General features: G+C 40.5%; 1 protein-coding gene across 1 annotated transcript in view; it reads left to right on the top strand.

Moving 5' to 3' along the window:
* Nucleotides 1–21,995, top strand: part of CAMKMT (calmodulin-lysine N-methyltransferase) — a 407,172-nt gene that overhangs the window by 369,433 nt on the left and 15,744 nt on the right. Inside the window, exons 8-9 of the mRNA XM_005575975.4 lie at nt 8,783–8,857; nt 19,456–19,519. Coding sequence (XP_005576032.4) covers nt 8,783–8,857; nt 19,456–19,519 — 139 coding nt within the window. The remainder of the gene's footprint in view (nt 1–8,782; nt 8,858–19,455; nt 19,520–21,995) is intronic.

The following is a 21,995-nucleotide window of genomic DNA, read 5'->3' as shown; positions in this document are numbered from 1 at the left end:
TATTGTTGAGTGTATTCTATAAATATCAATTAAGTCAAGTTATTGATAGTGTTGTTTAAGTCATCTATAGGTTTGCTTATTTTCTGTCTACTTGTTCCATCAGTTACTGAGAGGGGAGTATTGAAATCCCTGGCAATAATTTGGTTTTGTCTGTGTTTTATTGCAGTTGTACTTATATCCATTTCAGCTTCATAAATTTGAAGCTCTGTTATTCAATGCATGAATATTTAGAATTGTTATGTCTGCTTCTTGAACTGACCCTTTAACATTGTAAAGTGATCTTCCTTATTCCTAGTGCATTCTTTGCTCTGAAATCTACTGTGTCTGATATTAATACAGACATTCCAGGTTTCTTTCGACTAGTGTTGCTTGGTATATCTTTGTCCATCGTTTTACTTTTAACCTATTTGTATTTTTATATTTAAAATGCATTTATTGTAAGCCACGTGTACTTGGATCTAGCTTTTTGTCTAGTCTGACGCACTCTGCCTTTTAATTGGAGTGTTCAGACCGTTTTTGTTTAGTAAAATTATTGATGGGGTTAGATTTAAATCTGTCATTTTACTATTTGTTTTGTATTTCATCTATTCTTTGTTCCCCTTTTCATCTTGTTCTGCTTGCTTTTGGATTAAATGAGTTGATTTTCTTATTCTATTTTATCTCCTTTGTTCGCTTATTAGCTGTAACTCCTCTTTTTTTATTTTAGTGGTTACTTTAGATTTTATAGTATATATTTTTAACTTATCACAGACTATCCTCAAATGATATACCATTTCATGTATATTATTAAAACCTATGGCTGGGCATGGTGGCTCACGCCTATAATCCCAGCACTTGGGGAGACCAAGGTGGGTGGATCACTTAAGGCCAAGTGTTTGAAACCAGCCTGGCTATCATGATGAAACCCCATCTCAACTAAAAAAAAAAAAAATTAGCCAGGTATGGTGGTTGGTGCCTGTAATTCCAGCTACTCGGGAGGCTGAGACAGGAGAATTGCTTCAACCTGGGAGGCTGAGGTTGCAGTGAGCTGAGATCGTGCTATTGCACTCATGCCTGGGCAACAGAGCGAGACTCTGTCTCAAACAAAACAAAATAAAACCTTACAGTAGTATACTGCCATTTCTCTCCTGTAAGTCTTTATGCTACTATTGTCCTACTTTTTATCTATACATATATTATCACCCCACAATACTTGTTTGTTTAACCAATTATATTTAGAGGTTTAAATAAGAAATAGTCATATATATATTTACCTATGTAGTTACTATTTCTGATTCCTTCATGTACATTTCCATCTGATATCATTTTTCTTCTGCCTTAAGGATTTCCTTTAACATTTCTTGCAATGTAGGTCTGCTGGTGATTAATTCCTTCAGCTTTTTGTATGTCTGAAAACATCTGTTTCACCTTGTTTTGAAATACATTTTCACTGGCTACACAATTCTAGGTTAACAATTGTTTTTTATTCCTTGTAGTACTTTAAAGATGCTGCTCCACTGTCTTCTGACTTGCATATTCCTCACAAAAAAAAATATGCTGTCATCCTTATCTTTATTTGTATATAAAACATCTTTTTCCTCTGGGTGCTTTTCCAATTTTCTCTTTATCACTACTTTTGGGCAATTTGATTATTATTGTGTGCCTGCTAGTTTTCTTCATGTTTCTTGTGTTTGGGCTTGTTGAAATTTCTTGATCTCTGAGTTAACAGTTTTCCTTAAATTAGGACATTTTTCAGCCATTATTTCTTCAAATATTTTTTCTGTTATCTCCTCTCTCCTATTTTTTGAGAAGTCCAGTTTCACATGTATTGACCACTTAAATTTGTCCCGCAGCTCACTCTTTATTTTTATTCCTTTTTTTTCCTACATATATTTCATTTTAGATAGTTTCTATCGCTATGTTTTCAAGTTCACTAGTCTTCTCTGCAGTGTCTTATCTGCTGTTAATCTTATCCAATGTATTGTTCTTCTCAGGCATTGTAGTTTTCATCTCTAGAAGTTTGATTTGGGGCTTTAAAAGATACCTCCCATGTCTCTACTTGATTCTTAGAATATATTAAAGACCATTATGGTAACTATTGTAATGCCTGTGTCTGCTAATTCTGACATCTTTGTCAGTTTTCGATTGAGTTCCGTTGTTTGATTTGTCTTCTCATTATGGTTTTTATTATTTCAATTTTTTATATGTCTGGCCATCTTGGATTGTATACCAGGTATTTTGAATTTTACTTTGTTGGGATCTGAATTTTTTTATATTTCTGTAAATGTTTTTGAGATTTTGTGTTTGTTTGTGTTTGAGACAGAGTCTCACTCAGTCATGCAGGCTGGAGTGGAGTAGCACAATCACACCTTACTGCAGCTTCAACTTCCTGGGCTCAAGTGGTCCTCCCTTCTCAGCCCCCCAGGTAGCTGGGAACACAAGCATACATAACCATGCTCATCTAATTTTTGTACATTTTGTAGAGATGGGATCTTGCCATGTTTCCCATGCTGTTTTTGAACTCCTGACCTCAAGCAATCCTCCCACCTTGACCGCCCAAAGTGTGTTTTTGAGTTTTGTTCTGGGATACAGTTAAGTTACTTTGAAATCGTTTGATATGTTTGGGTCTTGCTTTTAAGATTTGTTAGGCAGAACCAGAGCAGCTTTTAGTCTAGGGCTAATTATTCCCTACTACTGAGACAAGACCCTTCTGAGGACTCTATACAATGCTTATAAATTCTGCGGTTTTCTAATCTGGCTGGTTGAACAGGCACTATTCCTGGCTCTGTGTGAGCACTGACTCACTCCCCCTCAATTTTTTGACATGATCTTTTCCCAACTTCAAATAGTTTCTTCACACACATGCATGAATCAGTCATCCACAGAATATTCTAGGGGGACCATCCACAGATCTCCAGAGTGCTCTCTCTCTCTGTCTCTCTCTCTCCAGTGCTCTCCTATTCAGTATTTTATCCTGGGAACTCTGACTACCTTAGTTTCCTTAGACTCTCAGTTCCATCTTCTTTTTTTTTTTTTTTTTTTTTTTCTTGAGATGGAGTCTCTCTCTGTTGCCCAGGCTGGAGTGCAGTGGTGTAATCTAGGCTCACTACAACCTCTGCCTCCCAGATTCGAGCAATTCTCCTGCCTCAGCCTCCCAAGTAGCTGGGATTACAGGTGCCCACCATCGTGCCCAGCTAATTTTTGTATTTTTAGTAGAGACAGGGTTTCACCATCTTGGCTAGGCTGGTCTCAAACTCCTGACCTCATGATCCACCCACCTCAGCCTCTCAAAGTGCTGGGATTACAGGCGTGAGCCACCATGCCTGGCCCTATCTTCTTAACTCAGGCAGTCCACCTGCTTCTATCTCATTTCCCTCCTCTATGCCATGGCCTAGAAACTCTCCAGGCAGTAGCTGGGGTAAAGGTAGGGCTCATTTCATTTCTTTCTCTCTTCTTAAGGATTACTGTCCTGTGTTGCTGATGTTCAGTGTCTTGAAAACTATTGTTTTATATGTTTTGTCTAGGTTTTCTGTTGTTGTTTCAGACAAAAAGCTAAATGGGGCCTTGTTATGCCATCTTTGCTGGAAGCAGAAATCTTTGGAAAGCATTTTAAGTGGCCTTCATGTCTAGCTAATCCACACATTCTATTCAGAGAGCAATTTAACAATAGAAACCTCTATTTCTTGAGGGCCTTCTGCGTGCCAGGCACTGTGCTAGGTACACTCACACACAATTCATCCATATGGCATATTTACTGAGCAGCTATTAGGTGCTAGGGACTATTCTAGGCACTGGAAATACATCACTGTACAAAACAGATTTTAAAAATCTATATCCCTGTGGCACATATATTCTAGTGGGGAAAGAGAGAAGAAACAAAATCAATAATCTAGTTATATAGCACATTAAAGGGTAATAGCTGCTATAGAAAAATAAAGAGCAAGATAAGGGGGTTTTAGAAGTGCTGGACTGAAAATAAATGATTGCAGTTTTAAAGAGGATGGTCAGGGGAGGCCTCCCTGAGAAGGTAAGACATATACAGAAAGACCTGAAGGAGGTGACAGAGTGAGCTGTAGCTCTAGAGTATCTGGAGGAAGAGCATTTTGGCTGCTCAAGCAGCCAGTATTAAGACCCTAGAACAGAACCATGCCAGTGTATTCAGGAAAGCATAAGGAGGCCAGTGTTACTAGAGCAAAGAGACCAAGGAGGAGAGTAATAGGAGATGAGGACAGAGTAGTAACCAGGCCCAATTGTATAAGGGTTTTCAGGTCATTGTAAAGACTTTGGCTTTTGCTCTGAGTGAAGAGAGAAAAGGCTCATGATCTGATACATGTTTTAAAAGAATCACTCTGGCTGGTCTCTTGAGCAGAGATTTTTGGGTGACAGATGGAAGCAGGGAGACCAATTAGGGGCCTATCCAATAATTCAGATGAAAGATGATAGTAGTTTAGACTGGGGAGGGCAGTAGAGATAGAGAGAAGTGGTTAGATTTTGATATATTTCAAAGGTAGAATGAACTGCACTTGTGGCGTATTCAATGTGGACTATAAAAGGAAGAGTCAAGGATATATTCAAGGTTTTTGGCCTGAGCAACTGGAAAGATGGAATTACCATTAACGAGATTTAAAAAAGACTGAATGAAGTGAGTTTTGGGGAAAATGATTGGGAATTCAAATTTGGACATGTTAAGTTTGAGATGTCTAGTAGATGTCTAAGTGGAAATATTAAAATAGGAAGTTGGATATATGAATCTAGAGTTCATGGGAGAGGTTCAGGCTGATAGATAAAGTAAGATAAAGACTAAGAACTGACCTAAATTTAGCAATGTGGGGATCTTTGGTGAGTTTGACAGCAGCATTTTTGGTGGAACGGTGGGGACAAAAACCTGGCTAGAGTGAATTTTAAGAGAATGAGAGGAGAGGAACTGGCAAGAGAGTGTCAAACAATTTTCTCAAAGAGTTTGTTGCAAAGGAGGAATAGAGAAATGGTGCAGTAACTGCCAGGAGAGGATATTTTACAAGGGGGGAAATAACTCCATGTTTGGATACTGATGGAAATAATCCAGAGAAAGAAGAGAGCTGATATAGGAAAGAGAAAGGAAAATGCTAGAGCATGTCCTAGAATAGATCAAAGGGGCTGGGTCTAGGCGGCATAAGAGAAGGTACTGGCTGTAGATAGGAGTACAGATAGTTCATCTATGGTAATAGGCAGGGAGGCAGCGTATGCAGGTTCAGATGCTATTAGGAACATAAGTGTGGTGGTAGGAGTTTATGGAAGTTCCTAACTGACTGCCGCATTTTTTTTTTTTTTTTTTTTTTTGAGAAAGGGTCTCATTTTTGTCACCCAGGCTGGAGTGCAGTAGCTAGATCACGGCTCACTGCAGCCTTGACTTCTTGGGCTCAGATGATCCTCCCACCTTAGCCTCCGGAGTAGCTGAGACCACAGGTGTGCGCCACCACACCCAGGTAATTTTTTGTATTTTTAGCAGAGGTGGGTATCGCCATGTTGCCCAGGCTAGTCTCAAGCTCCTGGGCTTAAGCAATCCACCTGCTTCCGCCTCCCAAAGTGCTAGGATTACAGGCATGAGCCACCGTGCCCAGCCTGATTGCTGCAATTTTGACAGTAAAGAAAGAAGCAGGGTCATCATCTGAAAGTGAGGAGGAGGGGAATAGTGTCAGAATTTTGAAGAGAGAGTAGAAAGTGCAAAATAATGACCTAGGATAGTGGGAGGCTAAATGGGCAAAGGAAATGTAAGTATAACTGCCAGATGTCATTAAGAGTCCACTTGAGGCTCATGGTCATGAATTCAAAGCAAAGCCAGTGAGGATGCTTGTGTACTGTCTCTAGCCACATTCAGGTGCACAGGTGCAGTCATGGGCCAGGCAGAGAGCTGGATTTAACAAATATAAGGAAGTAAGAGAGGGATGAGGAAGTTGAGGGTGTATGCAAGGGAGTAGTTACAATGATAGGCCATGGAATTTAAGCTGAACAAGAAAGAAAGATAAACATAGGGAAGTGGGACAGTGACATGGTGATAGGATCAGTGTGGGCCAGTGGGACTAAAGAGTACCTTCTAGAAAGAATGAGCTGTGAAAGATAGGAGGGCTTGGTCGGAGAGTGGCTAGAGTTGCAGTAACTGGTAAAGATAGGTTTGGAGGAGTGCTACTCAATGAGTAGGCCATGAACTGGTGCCAGTCTGTGAACTGTATGTTACTGATCTGCAAGGAGATAAGTTCAGAAATTGAAAATAAATGTTTAGAAACACTGCTGCGACATCCAAGCATATGATCAGTGGACTTGTATTGGGAATGCCTTTGTGTTTTTAATCTCATTTGTCTATTCCTTTGTGACTATATTTTACAAAAGCATTGGTCTGCAACAGATTAGATACAAACAAAGTCTGGTCCTTCCCCATAGTGGAAGCACATGCTCTCACGAGCATGCATGGGAGTGTATCTCCAAAGGTGGAGGACAAGGTCATGGAGGAGAGGAGTGAACAGTGAACTCCCTATCATCTCTAGTCTTCCAAGATAGCAGGCTGCCTGACTGCACAGCTCCAGGAAGCACCATTCTCATTATATGTTACATGAACAATACAACTCCAGGTACTGTATGAATGGTGCTCTTAGAATGTTCAAGGAGAGAGCTAGTGTTATCCCCATTTTACAGATCAGAAAACAAGCTCAGAAAGGTTACATAATTGCCCAAACTCATACAGCTACTAAGGGGAGGAGCCAAGATTTGAACCTAGGTCTGTCTGTTGTGCTAAAGCTGAACTCTGTCCACAATACCACTCTCTCTCTGTCACATGCTTATAGCACAGCCATAAGCCTCATGAGAACTGGGGAAAAATGCCTTTTGGGAATGTGTTATGGTCCATGTGACCAAGCCGGGCATTTCAATTTATTTTAGAGTCATGACTTATTACAGCTGCTGTGGGAATCCATACCCAGTGGCTGCTTAGATCCCGATCTCTCCAGTTTGTCTTTGTTGAACCAAGGCGCTGAAGCACCTCAGAAATACAACATCCACCATCACCGCAGGATTTCCTGCAGTCTGCTCTTGTGCTTTAGTAATTGCATATGTATTAAAAGCAAATTCTGAAGAGACATTTGTGGAATGGTAAGATTATGAATATTTTAATACTTTAATCTTTTTTTTCAAGATTCATGTGATGGATGGATACATTACTTTTCTGATCTGAGAACGTCTAGTATAGATGTATACTTTAAACCATCTTGCTCATGGTTCAAGTCTTAGACTCTAAGACTCAGGGCTCTGATGAGGGCTGAGCAGGCCCCATCTCTCACTGAGCCTGAGTCCCAGGTACACTGGGAGCCTCAGCATTTCCAGAGAAGTTGGTGATGGTTGCTTCTGGCTCTCCCCAGGTGCATGGAGTTTCTGAGAAATGCGTAAACAAAGTAAGCATTGATCTCTTAGGGATTTCCTAATTTCCTTCATTTCTTGCCTATCCAGTAGGCCTCAGCAAGCACAGCAACACTAAAGTTAATTTGTAAAGCTTATCTGGGTATTACTGGACCTGTGAACACTGAGGTAACCCACAGCTTCTGGAAAGCCCTCCCATGCTCCAAGTCTGTATACTCACCCAATACATAGGATACAGCATAGGAATTGGGGGTTTATGTGTCCATATGGCCCATCAGGCTGCCCCTGTGAAGGCATGGTCTATGGCACAGTACAGGACCTGACACACAGTGAGGAGTGGCTCAGTAAGAACGAGTTGGACAAGTCAATGAACAACTGCTGCCCAGCCTGTGGAGGTATTTTTGTGGTGATGTCTTTAATCTTTTCTACCTTGAGAAATTAACTGGCATTAATGTATATTAATGTATTGTATATGAAAAGATCTTTTGAGCTAACTAGTATAAGACTTATTATTATATTCAGACACATGACTTTTCACCTAGGGAAGATGTAGAAGAAATGAATCCACCAAAACAAGCAAATATAACTGGGCAGGGTAGGACATGTTCACTCCGGTTAGGTCTAAAGAATCAAAATAGAAAATAGGAACAGAATTTTACTTTGAAAAATAGTACTGTAAATCACAGTTTTGGTGCTGTGGTAAGATGAATCATTAAAAAACTTGAATATGGTAAAATGCTAATCATCACAGTTATTAATTGAGAGTAACTAAAAACCTCTGGTTGGCCTCATAAGCATTAAATACTAAAGTTTTCAAATGCATGTTACTAATTATTGTTATTAATGTGAAGTTTTAATCCTGATCCCCTTTGGAAGACTAAGTGTCAGTGTGGGTGAATTTTTCACTATGCCTAAAAACCAATAACTACCAAATGAAATTTGACTCTTCTTTTCTTCCATCTTGCCAAATTGCTCATTTCATCAATACGAAAAGCAACTGAGATGCCAGGCAGTATAGATATAAACTGTCTCACATCATTTATTTTTATAAATTTGTATTCCAGTCAAATGTGGAATACTTTGGTTTCAATATGTACCTCATTGATGTTAAGGGTCTAGAAACATTATAATGACTATGGTAAAGATAACATATTTTTCTCTAGTTTGTCTACAAAAACCTATAAAAACTAGCAAAAAGGTTAACTATTGTATTTAAGTAGAGAATTCTTCTTCTAGACTTGAATACTAAATAAAACACAGAAGACGGTTACATCCTATTTTTTATCATACCTTTTGAAATAATCTGTATATACCTTTTAAATAATTTCAAGTGCCACAAAAAATAATGTTAATAGCTCAAAATCAAAAGTTAAAAAAAAACCCTATGTATAATTTTTAAAATCTTTTTCTCCTCAAGCGTTTTACGATGGGATAATGAGACAGATGTCTCTCAACTGGAAGGACATTTTGACATTGTTATGTGTGCTGACTGGTAAGTACATAAAAATCATAAAACTCCTGTTAGAAAAAAATAGCTTTGCTGGAGTAATTGGGCTGTGCTGCTTTGCTGACGGCTAAGCAAAGTCAACAAATGAAGCACAAAGCCACCTTAACCTCAACAAATTAATATTCATCTCCATGTGACAGTTATAAGGTAGTCTTCTATCACACAGTAACTTCTACCACATTATTTCCCAAAGATTGATTTTGAGAAGCATTTCCATTTTCTGGAATTGCCTCTGTTTCATGCTTGACGTATCAGTAAATGGACGACTTAGGCAAATTGCAAATAATTATGGCTCGGAGAGGAATAGTCTGGAGAAAAAGGAGTTTATCAACACAAACAGCTCAATTAGCTTACTTCTTAGGAGAGATCTGACTATTGATATAAGGGAATATATATGTGTGTGTACACACACATACTCTCTAGCAAATAAACATATCTGTGGAATATCTTTGGGGAAATAGCTCTTCTTAAAATATATGTTTGCTATCTAATGTTTTCAGTGTATTCAATTATAATATTTAATTATACATAAAACAAAAATTTTAAAATTCCATTTTATTCTTATGCAGATAATAACATGACAATCTCTGTCAGGTGCCTGCATTTTAAAAATAATTTACATTAGGTATTTTGCTTTCTATTTTAGCCCAGTCTACTTATTTGTTAATGAAAGTCTGATCATAAGTTACAGGATAAATATGCATCAGACCTTAATAATTATTTCAACTAATCTTATGTATTTCTTCATGCAATTTGAATAATAATTATTTCAGCACCTGATGTAAATGACGAGTTGATGGGTGCAGCACACCAACATGGCACAAGTATACATATGTAACAAACCTGCATGTTATGCACATGTACCCTACAACTTAAAGTATAATAATAATAATAAATAAATAAATAAATAAATAATTATTTCAGCTTATGGGAAACATTGACAATTCACAAGTATTTTCCCTGTTAAGAGTAAGATCTTGTTTGTAGTTTTATCATGATGTTTATCAGGACACTTTAGATTTTAAAACACATTAAGTTCAGATTCTGAAGAACTTCTGTTACATTGATAGGGCCAATCATGAGATCCAGAACTCAGAGAAGACTTTCCCTAGAGGAGAGTTTAATGAAATTTTCAGGAAGTGGGTTTCGTTATTATTATTATTATTTTAAGATTTTCAATGGATAACTTTTTTGCAAAAGTCATTGGAATTAGGTTTGCTTTTTTTCTTCGGAAAAAAAAAATACTTCTCCATGAAAAATAAATATTTTGTTCTATTGTTAGCTGAGAGTTTCTAGTTTTTCAGAGCCCTTTTAGTCTTTTTGCACCCAGTTTCAGAAAATCTTGTTCCAAAAATGGGAGAAACCTAGATTTCTGACTAATCATTGATAATGTGCCTCAATGCTGCAGCCATCATCTTATCAAAAATAAGGAGCTAAAACCTCACGGTATGATTCGAGCAAGTAATTTAGTAAATGCCTTTCCTCACCAAATATGAGAAAGAATCCTCCAGGTTTCATTGCACAGATGAAGATAATGCTGGCAGGATTAGATCAGATTAAGCATGAAAGTCAGATCAGAGAGCAGCGGCAAGAGGGAAGGGGCAGCGTCTTCCTGAAGCTTTAGAAGAGGGTCACACGCGGATAGGCTCTGATTATATGGGGAAGGCAGGTCTGGCCAAGAGATTTAGAGTTAAATTTGTCCCTTACACAAATATCAAAACAGCCTGGCTTTGTCATACCTTGTGTTATGGACACTCTCACCATGTCATCACCATGTCATCCTATTTGTACCAGAGGGAAAAGCAGAGGAAGTAAGATTTAAGCTCTTTTCTGATTAATGTTCTCAGGTTAAAAATAGCCACACAACATGTTTGAAAAACAGTCTTTTTTCCCTAGCCGACAACAGGGTCACGTCCACTGATATACATAATGCATAGTCAGTTTAAGACTTACATTACACACACATAACATAATACAATATTATATGTATACACACACACATAGATACATATCTGGTAGCTGTGTGAGAATTTATGGCTTCAAATGAACTAAATACACCAGGCTTCATTTTATAAATGGCTTTTCCATGCATGAATTGTTTTTTTTTTTCCTCTGGGTGTTGTAAATGCCAGAATGTCAGCCTGTTTATAACTTCCCATTTGTAAATGTGAAACATTAAGCTACTCTCACTGCGATGCTGATAGTATTTCCAAAAGAAATGCTTTGGTAATGGTCTCTCTTCATATTCGTGGGGATGGGTAAGTTGCTTAGAAACTTAGAAAGTACATTAATATTTCTAATATGCACGTTGTGCATGTAGCAGTGAAGCACAGGATTCCACAAGTTCTTTACGTCCTGTTGGTGTGGTGTTTCTCTGTAAGAGTTATTGCATGGATGCTGCTTCTAGGGGCAGGCAGGCAGGCAGGCAGGCAGGCAAACCATGCTACATTTTTTTAAGAATGTCACAGGAGAGAAAAGAAAGCTCTCTTTAGACACCACCTCCAAGACGAAACCTGAAATCCTCAGTGTCAGAAAGAGGTACCACACATAAACAGATCACATTAAGTCTCACACCATCCTTTGGTCATTGTCAGCAATGAGATCTGGATTAGGCCACAGGAATATGAAGCAAGAGTCGGAGTTCAAATATTAGGTACATGGATTAAAATCTTATTGAAGCATTTCCAGCAAGGGTGGCATTGTCTGATTCACTGAATAGCTAACCAGTGGTACCGCTTGATCCCATTTACATGAAAACAAGCTCTATTCACAAACCTATTCCAAACCCACATTGTGGTTTAAGTAAAATGCACATGATTACAACAAACGGTGATATGTTTATGTTCTTAAATCATTCATATATTCAGATATTTACATTCAAACATTCAAAAACCTGTAGGCAGTGGGGGAGATAACTTATTTCCCAGAAGAGACAGTCTGTTAGTTCACAACTAAATTTAGTAGCTCAACTAGATTATAAAATAAAGAGGCAAACTGTGAAAGCTAGTCATTATTTCACCATTCAGCATTTTTGACAATGAAAAATAGTTTCATGGTTCAACAGTTCCTAAATAACTTGTAAAATGTCAACTTTGAAATAAACAGAAGGAAAAATTGAGGTGCAGCCATACCTGCAAAAGGATGCTGTTGACAAACATCAAAATATTAGAATATTTAACCACAGGTGTAGAAAAAAACCTGCCTATTAAGTTCCTCAGTTGACTTGTTTAATGTTGAGTTTAATATAAGGATTCCTTTCTGCTGGAATGCAGTCCAGCCTGGTCCTTGCTGAGTTAGAATAGTGAGTGATTGTTAATTTTAAGCCTGCCTTTCCAGACTCCTCTTCAATCACAATATAATCTAAGGGTCTGGAAGTAAGATGTTTTTTATCCAATGAACGCTTTCATTCAGTGGTTGACGGCCCTCCAGTTTATTGTAGCTCTGCAAAAATAGAAATAACTCTGTGCATTTGAATTCTCAAAAGGCTTAGAAAGCATATCTGAAATGCCACCCATACCCTGACCGGCCCATTGAGCTGGGTATGCAGGGCGATCAGCACATCTGTGTGCCTGCAGCCCGAGACTTTGGAAAGAAATGGCGGAAAGTACACTGGCCTGCAGCAACCCACCCCGCTTGCTCTCTCAGCAGTTTCGCGCTTGCTATACACTCTAAATTGTTTCTCTTTTTTCAGTCCTTTTTACTTTACTCTAAATGATGAAAAATGTTTGATTTTTAAGCTGATTTTGTGAAATTTTTTTCCCCTCAAAATGGAAATACTGTAGGCTCTAGAATTTGTTTTCTTTCAGATGCTGTGATCATGGATAGCTCCAAATCACAACTCACAGATGTTTACATCTGAAAATATATTTAGCCCAAATATAGTCAGCCCTTTCACCTGACACCCGAAAAGACTCAGTCCCAGAGAAAATACATGAATCGCCCACGATTGCTCAACTAAAGGGGTAGAGCCAAGTAAAATTAGAATATGGCATCATTCTGAGCTCTCATAAAAATCAGTTGGTAAATACTGAAGGGTCATTCCTTTGCTGAAGTTAAACCTAAAACAGTGACTTTAACTCAGCACATTTCACCTTGAAAATTACATAGGGGTCTTCCTTTCTGTGGCTATTGACAGAAAAAAATGTCTCCTTGTTCTCTGCACTAATTAACTTCCCTATGAGAGGAATTACAGATGCTCTGCAGTCTGCATACAACTCTGATTCTAAGGGAGGTGACGAAAATGGTCTGGCACCTTTCCTTTGTTGGAAAATCTGTGATTCTGATCAATGGAAGAAAGCAAGTGTTGATCCACAAGTGAATTATATAGAGGTGTGTGTGTGCATGTCTGTGTGTGTCTGTGTGTGCGTGTGTGCACACATGTGTGCATGTGTGTGCGTGTGTGTGTGTGTCTGCATGTGCATGTGTGTGTGCACACGCATGTGTGTCTGTGCATGTGTGTGTCTGTGTGTGTGTCTGTGTGTGCATGTGTGTGTCTGTGTGTGTGTGTGCGCGCCCTTTCATGGTCAAACTAGACTGCCAATGTATTTTGATCAGTAACTAAAGGGAGAGTTAAAATGGTATCTCCGTCCCCATCACTGACCCACTCAGCCTTTTTTAATAGATCCACTTAAGCTACTGCTGTTCTCTCAGCCCATTAGGACTTATTTGAGGGGTGAATTTTCAGGAGATTATATATCATTCACACTAAAACACATTGAAATTGCTCAGATGACATACTCTACAAAGTGTTATAAATTCTGCATCAGAGCTAAGTAGCAAGTGAGCTTACTTGGAATAAAGATCTATTAGGGAACTACAAAGAATTAATTTTGAGACATTTGATCTGGAGACTTGGAGTAGACAGCATTACCTTTCAAATAACTGTGTTTGGAATGTGTGCCGTGTGTTAAGCTGTGATGTTAACATCTTTGTCACCCTGACCAACTTTAAGGAGAAATAGCACTTTATAAGGGTATGTTTGAAGCTAAATTCTTAAGGTGCTGTTTATTTATTTTTTTCTAACAATCTTACCAGTTTTAGGATGCACAGATATAAACCGAGTGTGGTCCTTTGCTTAAATGCTGCATGTCCCAGCCAGCCAGGTTTCCCGTAGGCCTGGGTATTTTCCTACAGAGATATTTTCCTACAGCCATAATCCTACAGAGATATTTCCTACGGAACTGGGGAGGTGGAGCTTGCAGTGAGCTGAGATCGCACCACTGCACTCCAGCCTGGGCGGTAAAGCGAGACTACATCTCAAAAAAAAAATAAGCAACCTCAAGATATTATTACCTCACTAAGGAATAAAATAGAGAGTCCTGAAGAGTGAACATTTTAAAGACTTACTTATAGTTTGATTCATTTCTCATTAATTCTTAATGGTTATTAATCACTGTTTAATATGACTTAATGGCAAATTTCTGTCGCACTTAATTTACATACATTCTGTGCTCCAAGATTTAAGAATGTAGTTTTAGGAAAGGTAACGTCTTTCCATGGGTAATACTCAGGTCATCCTGAGTGATGGATGGAATGGGATGAGGTTCCATTCTGGACATGGTTTCTAGCCCATCTGAGGATTATTTTTCCATTGCTCAAAGCAGCCTTCCATAGAAGAACCTTCCATAGAAGAACCTTCCATAGAAGAACCTTCCATAGAAGAACCTTCCATAGAAGAACCTTCCATGGAACCTGTGGTAACCAAAGAAACTCAAGCAATGACTTTTTGGAAACTTCTTATAAGCTGCTCTCCTCAGAGGAGAAAATCATCAAATTGGAAGAGAACCTAGTCTGGTGAAACATCCTACCTGAAAGTGGATTCATCCTTGACAATATCAGTTCAAAGGAGTATGTGCCACCCACTTTAGGAACATTGAAACTAACACCCTACATAAGCTCCTCGATTCCAAGGACTGTGATGATCTGCCAGTCAGTCCACAAGTAACCATGTATTGAGCACCTTCTGTGTGTATGCTGTGCTGGAACTATTAATAGTAAAGCAAAATGAAGACAGAATGAAAGCTCCTTGAGGATGGGAACTTTGTCTTATTCGTAGCTAATCCCCAGTGCCTAAATTTGCCCTTAGCATATAGTAGATGCTCAACAAATATTTATCAACTAACATATCTTATTAATTTCATGTCCACATAGTCATATAGGTGGGTGCTTACTGACAAGGAAACAGGCTTCACATGAAGTGACCTGCCCAAAGTCACATGGCAGTAACATCAAAGCCAGAACTTTAAAACCCTGAACCAAGCTCCTCCCTTGTCTGAAGTGTAGCTCCACACAGCAGCCCCCTCTGATTGAGGACAGCAGGCCTCCCACTGACAGCTGATACTCACCGTTAGCTAAAAAGAATGATGCAGGGCCCTAGAGTAGATAGTACTTACTGCTGCTATGTGAAGACACAGGAGGCCAAATCAGAGGGGACTGCCCTGCAGCATTAGAAATGGGAGTAGGGGGCCTTGCTCAGGCCCCTCATGGAGACGGCTGATGCACAAGGTTGCTGAGTGTTCTAGCTTAAGGTAAGGGACCCACTGTTAGAGAAGAAATTCAAGTTGTGAATGGAACAGTTTTCCATATTACTTTCGAAACAAATGCATTTGAAATGGTGTTCTGAGTTCAGAGGTTTCAAATGTAGTTTTGCTGTCCCCGCTTTTTTTTTTTTTTTTTTTTTTTTTGGTCTCTCTGAGACAAAGTCTCACTCTGTCGCCCAGGCTGGAGTGCAGTGGTGCGATCTCGGCTCACAGAAGCCTCCTCCTCCGCCTCCCAGGTTCAAGCGACTCTCCTGCCTCAGCCACCCAAGTAGCTGGGATTACAGGCACATGCCACCATGCCCGGCTAATTTTTGTATTTTTAGTAGAGACGGGATTTCACTATGTTGATCAGGCTGGTCTTGAACTCCTGACCTCAGATGATCCGCCCACCTCAGTCTCCCAAAGTGCTAGGATTACAGGCGTGAGCCACCATGCCCGGCCTGCTGTCCCTGCTTTTTAAAAAGACATAATTGTCCATTTTTATTAAGTAGAAAACAGTCCTTTTATTTATTTATTGTTTTGCAAAAGACACAGCCTAGAACTGATGGCTGTAAAGCTGGAGATGTATGTCTCACACACTTCTCAAGCCGTACACTGTCACCATAGTGACTACCTCTACAGCACGGCTGTTCTTCCCCAGGAATCAACCTTTTCATCTACTGTGTCCTCAGCTCTTTTCCAAATGTTGTGAGAGAGGAAAAGAAATGCAGAGATGAGGCCGGGTGCGGTGGCTCACGCCTGTAATCCCAACAATTTTGGAGACCAAGGTCGGCGGATCACCTGAGGTCAGGAGTTTGAGACCAACCTGGCCGACATGGTGAAATCCTGTCTCTACTAAAAAACAAAAATTAGCTGGGGGTGGGGGCACATGTCTGTAATCCCAGCTACTTGGGAGGCTGAGGCAGGAGAATCGCTTGAACCCAGGAGGTGGAGGTTGCAGTGAGTTGAGATCACGGCACTGCACACTCCAGCCTGGGCAACAGAGTGAGACCCGGTCTCAAAAAAAAAAAAAAAAAAAAACACACACACACACAAGGAAGAAACGCAGATGCTGTCTGCCTTCAAGAAGCACAGCAGCTGGATGAGAGGACAATAATGAAATGCAGGAACCTGGGAGAACTTCCAAATGCTCTCCTTGTACTGAGCTTGGAAAAAGGAGAGATCACTATGGATGCAAGTAAACAGGGATGGCTTTCTTGACCAATCCCGCCTAACTCTAGTCATCTGATGACCTCCCCCTTTTGCCTAAACTGGTCAGTGCTCTCTTCTGTGCATTATTTCATGCTCAGGAGTAATTACAATTAGATGTGAGAGGCGGTACCGAGCAGTGTCTCAGAGCACAGACTCTGAAGTCAATATGGTACAGAGGTGAATCCCAGCCCTGCCAATTAGTAGCTGTGTGACTCCAAACCTCTCTATGCCTCTGTTTCCTTAGCTGTAAAATGTGGGCAATAATAATAATAATGCTAACAGTAAAAGCTACCTCATAGGATTGATGTGAGGATTAAATGAACTATGAAAAGCTCTTAGAAGATATCTGTTACCTAGTACTCAGCTCAGTGAGTATTAACTGTTTTGTTATTAAAACGTGTGTGTTTCTGCCATTTGTATTTAACGTATGTCCTTGTGCCTGGCTCACCTCCCTTTTATACGGTAACCTCCATAAGGACAGGCATAGTGCCCCCTTCTTCCTTACCTCTTTACTGCTTGTATTAGTCCATTTTGCACTGCTACAAAGGTACACCTGAGGCTAGGTAATTTATAAAGAAATGAGATTTAATTGGCTCATGGTTCTGCAGCCTGTACAGGAAGCATATGGCTGGCATCTGCTTCTGCTTCAGGAAGTTTCCTTATGGCAGAAGGCACAGGGGAAGCAGGCAGTCACGTGGTGAGAGAGAAGGAGCAATAGAGAGAAACAGGAGAGGCTCTTTCAACCAACCAGATCTCACGTGAGCTCATTACCACGGGGAGTTCACCAAGACACGGATGAAGGATCCACCCCCATGACCCAATACCTCCCACTAGCCCCACCTCCAACATTGGGGATCCCATTTCAACACGAGATTTGGAGGGGACAAGCATCCAGACAGTATCACTGCTTTTCGGTGTTGTATATACAATTCGGGCCCCATGGTTTCGGCATCCTGGATATTCCAGTACTGTTCAGATTTCAAAGATTCAGCTGTACTTTCTAAGCTCGGTTATTATGACCTCAGTTCATAGTTACTATGTTGGTGCAAAAGTAATTGCGGTTTTTGCCATTAAAGGTATGGCAAAAACCGCAATTACTTTTGCACCCACAAAATATCAGATCATGTATCCCAACATGGGGTTCAGAAAAAAAGTCCCTATCAATAGCTATCATTGGCAGCCTCTAGCAGCTTTGCTTTCTCTTGACAGAGTGCTCTAGCAATGCCCGGGAGCCCTTCTACAGAGGCTGGACAACTCCCCTGGCGTTTGACAGCCGGCTCTGTTCTGCGTGCCTTCGGCACTAAATGCTTACACCTGTCCCCACCCCAACCCCACCCACAGAATCCTTTCCTTGGTTTTAATAAACATCCAGCTGTCTTCGTCCATTTTCTGCTGCTATAACAGAATACCACAGATTGGGTAATTGATAAAGAACAGAAATGTACTTCTCACAGTTCTGAAGGCTGGTAAATCCAAGATCAAGGCACTGGCAGGTTTGGTGTCTGGTGAGCATCTGGTCTCTTCTGCCAAGATGGCACCCAGAATGCTGCATCCTCTGGAGAAGAGGAACGAGTGTCCTCACATGGCAGAAGGCAGAAGGGGAAAAAGGAGCCAAACTCCCCACCTCTCAATACTGTTGCATTGGGGATTAAGTTTCCAGCACATGAATTTGGGGGAAACATTCAGACCATAGCATCAGGTATGGCCAAGTTAAGTAACTTGCCACCTACTGCCAAGCAACCCAAACTCAAAGGTCTGGGACATGCAATTTCAGATAAGGAAAATGTGTCCCAAGCTTCCAAGATAATAACCGGTGAAGACAAAGTCAGACTGACCCAAGCAAAGGGGTGACAGGCAGATCTGCGTGAACAGAAATTCTCTAAAGATCAGGGATGGAAAATGAAAAATCAAAGTGAACTATAAAAACATTAACCTGGGTTGGGTACAGTGGCACGTGCCTGTACTGCGCACACTTTGGGAGGTTGAGGCAGGAAGACTGCTTGAGCCCAGTAGTTCAAGACCAGCCCTGGCAACAGAGTGAGACCCTGTCTCTACCAAAAAAAAAAAAAAAAAAAAAAAAAAAAAAGAACTAGCTGGGCACGGTGGTGCACACCTGTAGTCCCAGCTACTTGGGAGGCTGGGGTGGGAGGATTGCTTGAGCCCTGGCATTCGAGGCTGCAGTAACTGGATGACAGTGCAAAATCCTGTCTCAAAGAAAAAGAAAAAAGAAAGAAAGAAAAGAAAAAAACAAAAAATCAATGTGGAGGCCCAGAGAGGAAAATCCAGACTTGCCATGGTCTCTGTGATATATTGTCTGAGTTTATTCTTTGTTTTTGTAGCTGTTCACTCCTAAGTCAGAGGTTGAGTCTAACCTCAGTGCTGTTTCTAATCACTAAACTCTGTTACCTCCTGAGATATATTTCATGGTTTGGGTGTCATAGGGCTGGTGGTTTGTTGTCTGAGGGCAGCCACACAGCACCCTTGGTGGGCAGAGGGCCCAGGTCTAAGGGAGACTAGGCTCTAATGACAGGAAGTGGCCAGAGTGCTTCATCTCAACCAGATGGCTATCCCCAACAGCAGTTTGGAAATTGTCCCTGTAACATTAACACATGGCCCAATCACGTGTGAATCCTGGCCCATTGCATGTTGACAACTTGGCTTTAGTTGGATAACATTGACCACAATATCTTCTCCCCTCCCACCCCCTCCAGTGAGACCCTTGAATGGTAGGAAACAATTTCTCTTTTTTAGCGTTGGGTAAACATGTGTAATTAGCCTTGTACTTATCTCCATTAGTATCATTAGACTTGAAAACCCAGTTTAATCTGGATTCTGCTCTCTTCTCAATGTCAGCCTGTTTCTGGACCAGTACAGAGCCAGCCTTGTTGATGCAATAAAGAGATTACTCCAGCCCAGGGTAAGTATGTTTCTATTTTCTCCTGAACACTGGCTACAGAATAATTAGTCTGTGTACAAAGATGGAGAGAGTAATGGAATGGCAGGATTAATGTCATGTAATACTTTAATACTTATTATGTCCAACTTCAATTGGGTCTTCTGATCTATTAGATTCTTTCCTAATCATAACTAGGAAACTTCGTACCCTTGGCCTTCTGATAAGAAACACAGTGGGTAGTAAAATAAATGCAACCGCTTCAAAGATAGTGTGAGATTATTTTTATGAAAGAATTCCTTGAGTCTTTTCCTTTGATAACAATATCTTCATATTAAAGTTGAAGTATGATATTGAAAGTTTTCTGTTGACTTCTGTCATTTTTAATTCCTTCAATGGCAACCTTTCTCGTTGGTTATTTATTTATTGCAAAAGAATACTTTTTTCTTTTTATTTCTGTTTATATTAAAGAAAAGGACTTCAGATGAATCTGTATATTAATAGTTCTTTGCTTTAAAAGGAAGCCATTATTTACATATTATAAACATTAGGTCACAATGAAACCAAGCATGGCATAAAAGATTGTGCACATTTTTACATTTATATATCCATTTATGCCTGTGAGTAAATTACAGAGTTTGTATCCACTCTTATTTTGTTGGACTGTTAAACTAAGCTGGGAGGTCCTGCAGCCTAAACGGAGAGTTAATATACATCTATTTAAAGTAAGAAAACGAGTTTAAAGCTCATGCATTAAAAAAAAAAAAAAAACCTTCTAACTATGTAAGACTCTTGCTGTGCCATAGGAATTTAAAATAGGTTAACAGTATTAATATAGTCGAAGATAGGAACGCATATTTATCTGAGAACACTGAAGTGTGTGTGTGTTTCTGAAGTATTTTTTTTTAAAGGTCCGCTCTAGTCTTCTGACTCAGTGAGACTTACAGACCAATACCTTTCAACCTTTCTTTTATATCTTTATCATAACCTTCAGTGGTTCCCAGAGCAATCTGATAATCATCCTTTGCCGTACACTGTTGCTTTTTATTTTTCTATCTCTATGTAGCTCAGAAACTTAAAATAGGTCTCTTGGAGGAGTAGCCATAGCTTCCTAAGTGATAGTCAGTCCAATTCAATTGGCTTCCTCAGTTCCCCCTGTGAACTGGGCAGCAGATCTTGAGGCAAGGAAGGGGCATGTTCCAAGCTATTGATGGCCACTGCATGGCCACCCAAGTTGACGACCAAAGAAGGAATTTTGGGTGTCTGCATCCCCCCGACCCCTGTTGGCCTTGGGTGATTCTTGTGGGCATTTGCAAGACCAGGATTTTCAGGGATGGCTCAAGGTTCTTGAATATGAAAGCCTCTATGAAAATGTATCATACATAAATATAATGCTTTCAAGGACTCCGGATCTCACACTGCACAAACAGTACTTCACTCATCACCAATACCCCTTCAAAGCCCATTTGTGGCAAATACTCCATTTTGCAGCAGATTTGCATGATTTACCTAGGATCCACTGTAAATCATTCGCATGATTTACAATAGAAAAGTGCCTAAGCTATGAATAGATCTAAACGCAGATTGGACTGGAATCCAGCAGCTCTTCTGTACCCTCTAATAAACCCTGAACACACTCCCTCTGTCTGAAGTGTGGCCACACGCGGCAGCCCCCTCTGAGCAAGGACAGCAGCCCTCCTACGGACAGCTGATACTCACCCTTATCCTAGAGAAGGTTGGGGCAGGGCCCTAGGCGAGGTGGCACTTATTCCTGCTATGTGAGGAACAATGAGGCCAAGTCAGAGGGGTTCACACTAACCTGTACCATTAGAATGGCAGTGGGGGGGGCCTCACTTAGGCCCCTCTTGGAATGGCTGATACCCAAGGCTGCCAGGTATTCTAGCCTAAAATATAAGGAGCCCACCACCAGAGGGGAAATCCCCAGTTGTGGATGGCACATGGACTTACCAAAATTACCACCCAGGAACCTCATCCCCATCAAGAGGTCTGGGGAGGTGAGCACTTGTCCTCCCTGAGCCTCCACCCAGATGGACCACAGAAGGATCATGTGGGCTTGCCAGTGAAGAGCCCAGTCCCACATCCTGTGCTGATGGGCTAGGAGGCTAGGAGCATGGGAGTAACCAGAGGACAACTGGACTTTTCTTCTTAGCTTTCAGGGCTGGCTGTTTGGCTTCTGGAGGACCTCCCGCTGCTGAGTATACAGTCCAAGACTAAGAAAATGGTCAAGGTTTTATTCCATTACAATTAGAGCTGGTTTTAGTGTTCTCTTGAGCCCAGACAACTCTTCCATGGTTTTGTGGCCCAGAGGCTGAAGGTGTCACAAGAAGCCCACAGAGAAACAACATGGGGGGCTACATAGTGGACCCTGAATTCTTGATGATTCAGTGCAAGATACAGCAAGTTCTCCATGCACTTCCAGCAAATGCAAACACTGCACTTCCAGCAAATGCTTCAAGTTCATAGCGTGGCCCCGGTTTCT

Source organism: Macaca fascicularis, chromosome 13 (assembly GCF_037993035.2).
Source record: "Macaca fascicularis isolate 582-1 chromosome 13, T2T-MFA8v1.1".
Taxonomy (NCBI): domain Eukaryota; kingdom Metazoa; phylum Chordata; class Mammalia; order Primates; family Cercopithecidae; genus Macaca; species Macaca fascicularis.
Note: the sequence above shows the minus strand (reverse complement) of the source record. Positions and strands in the feature narration are given on the sequence as shown.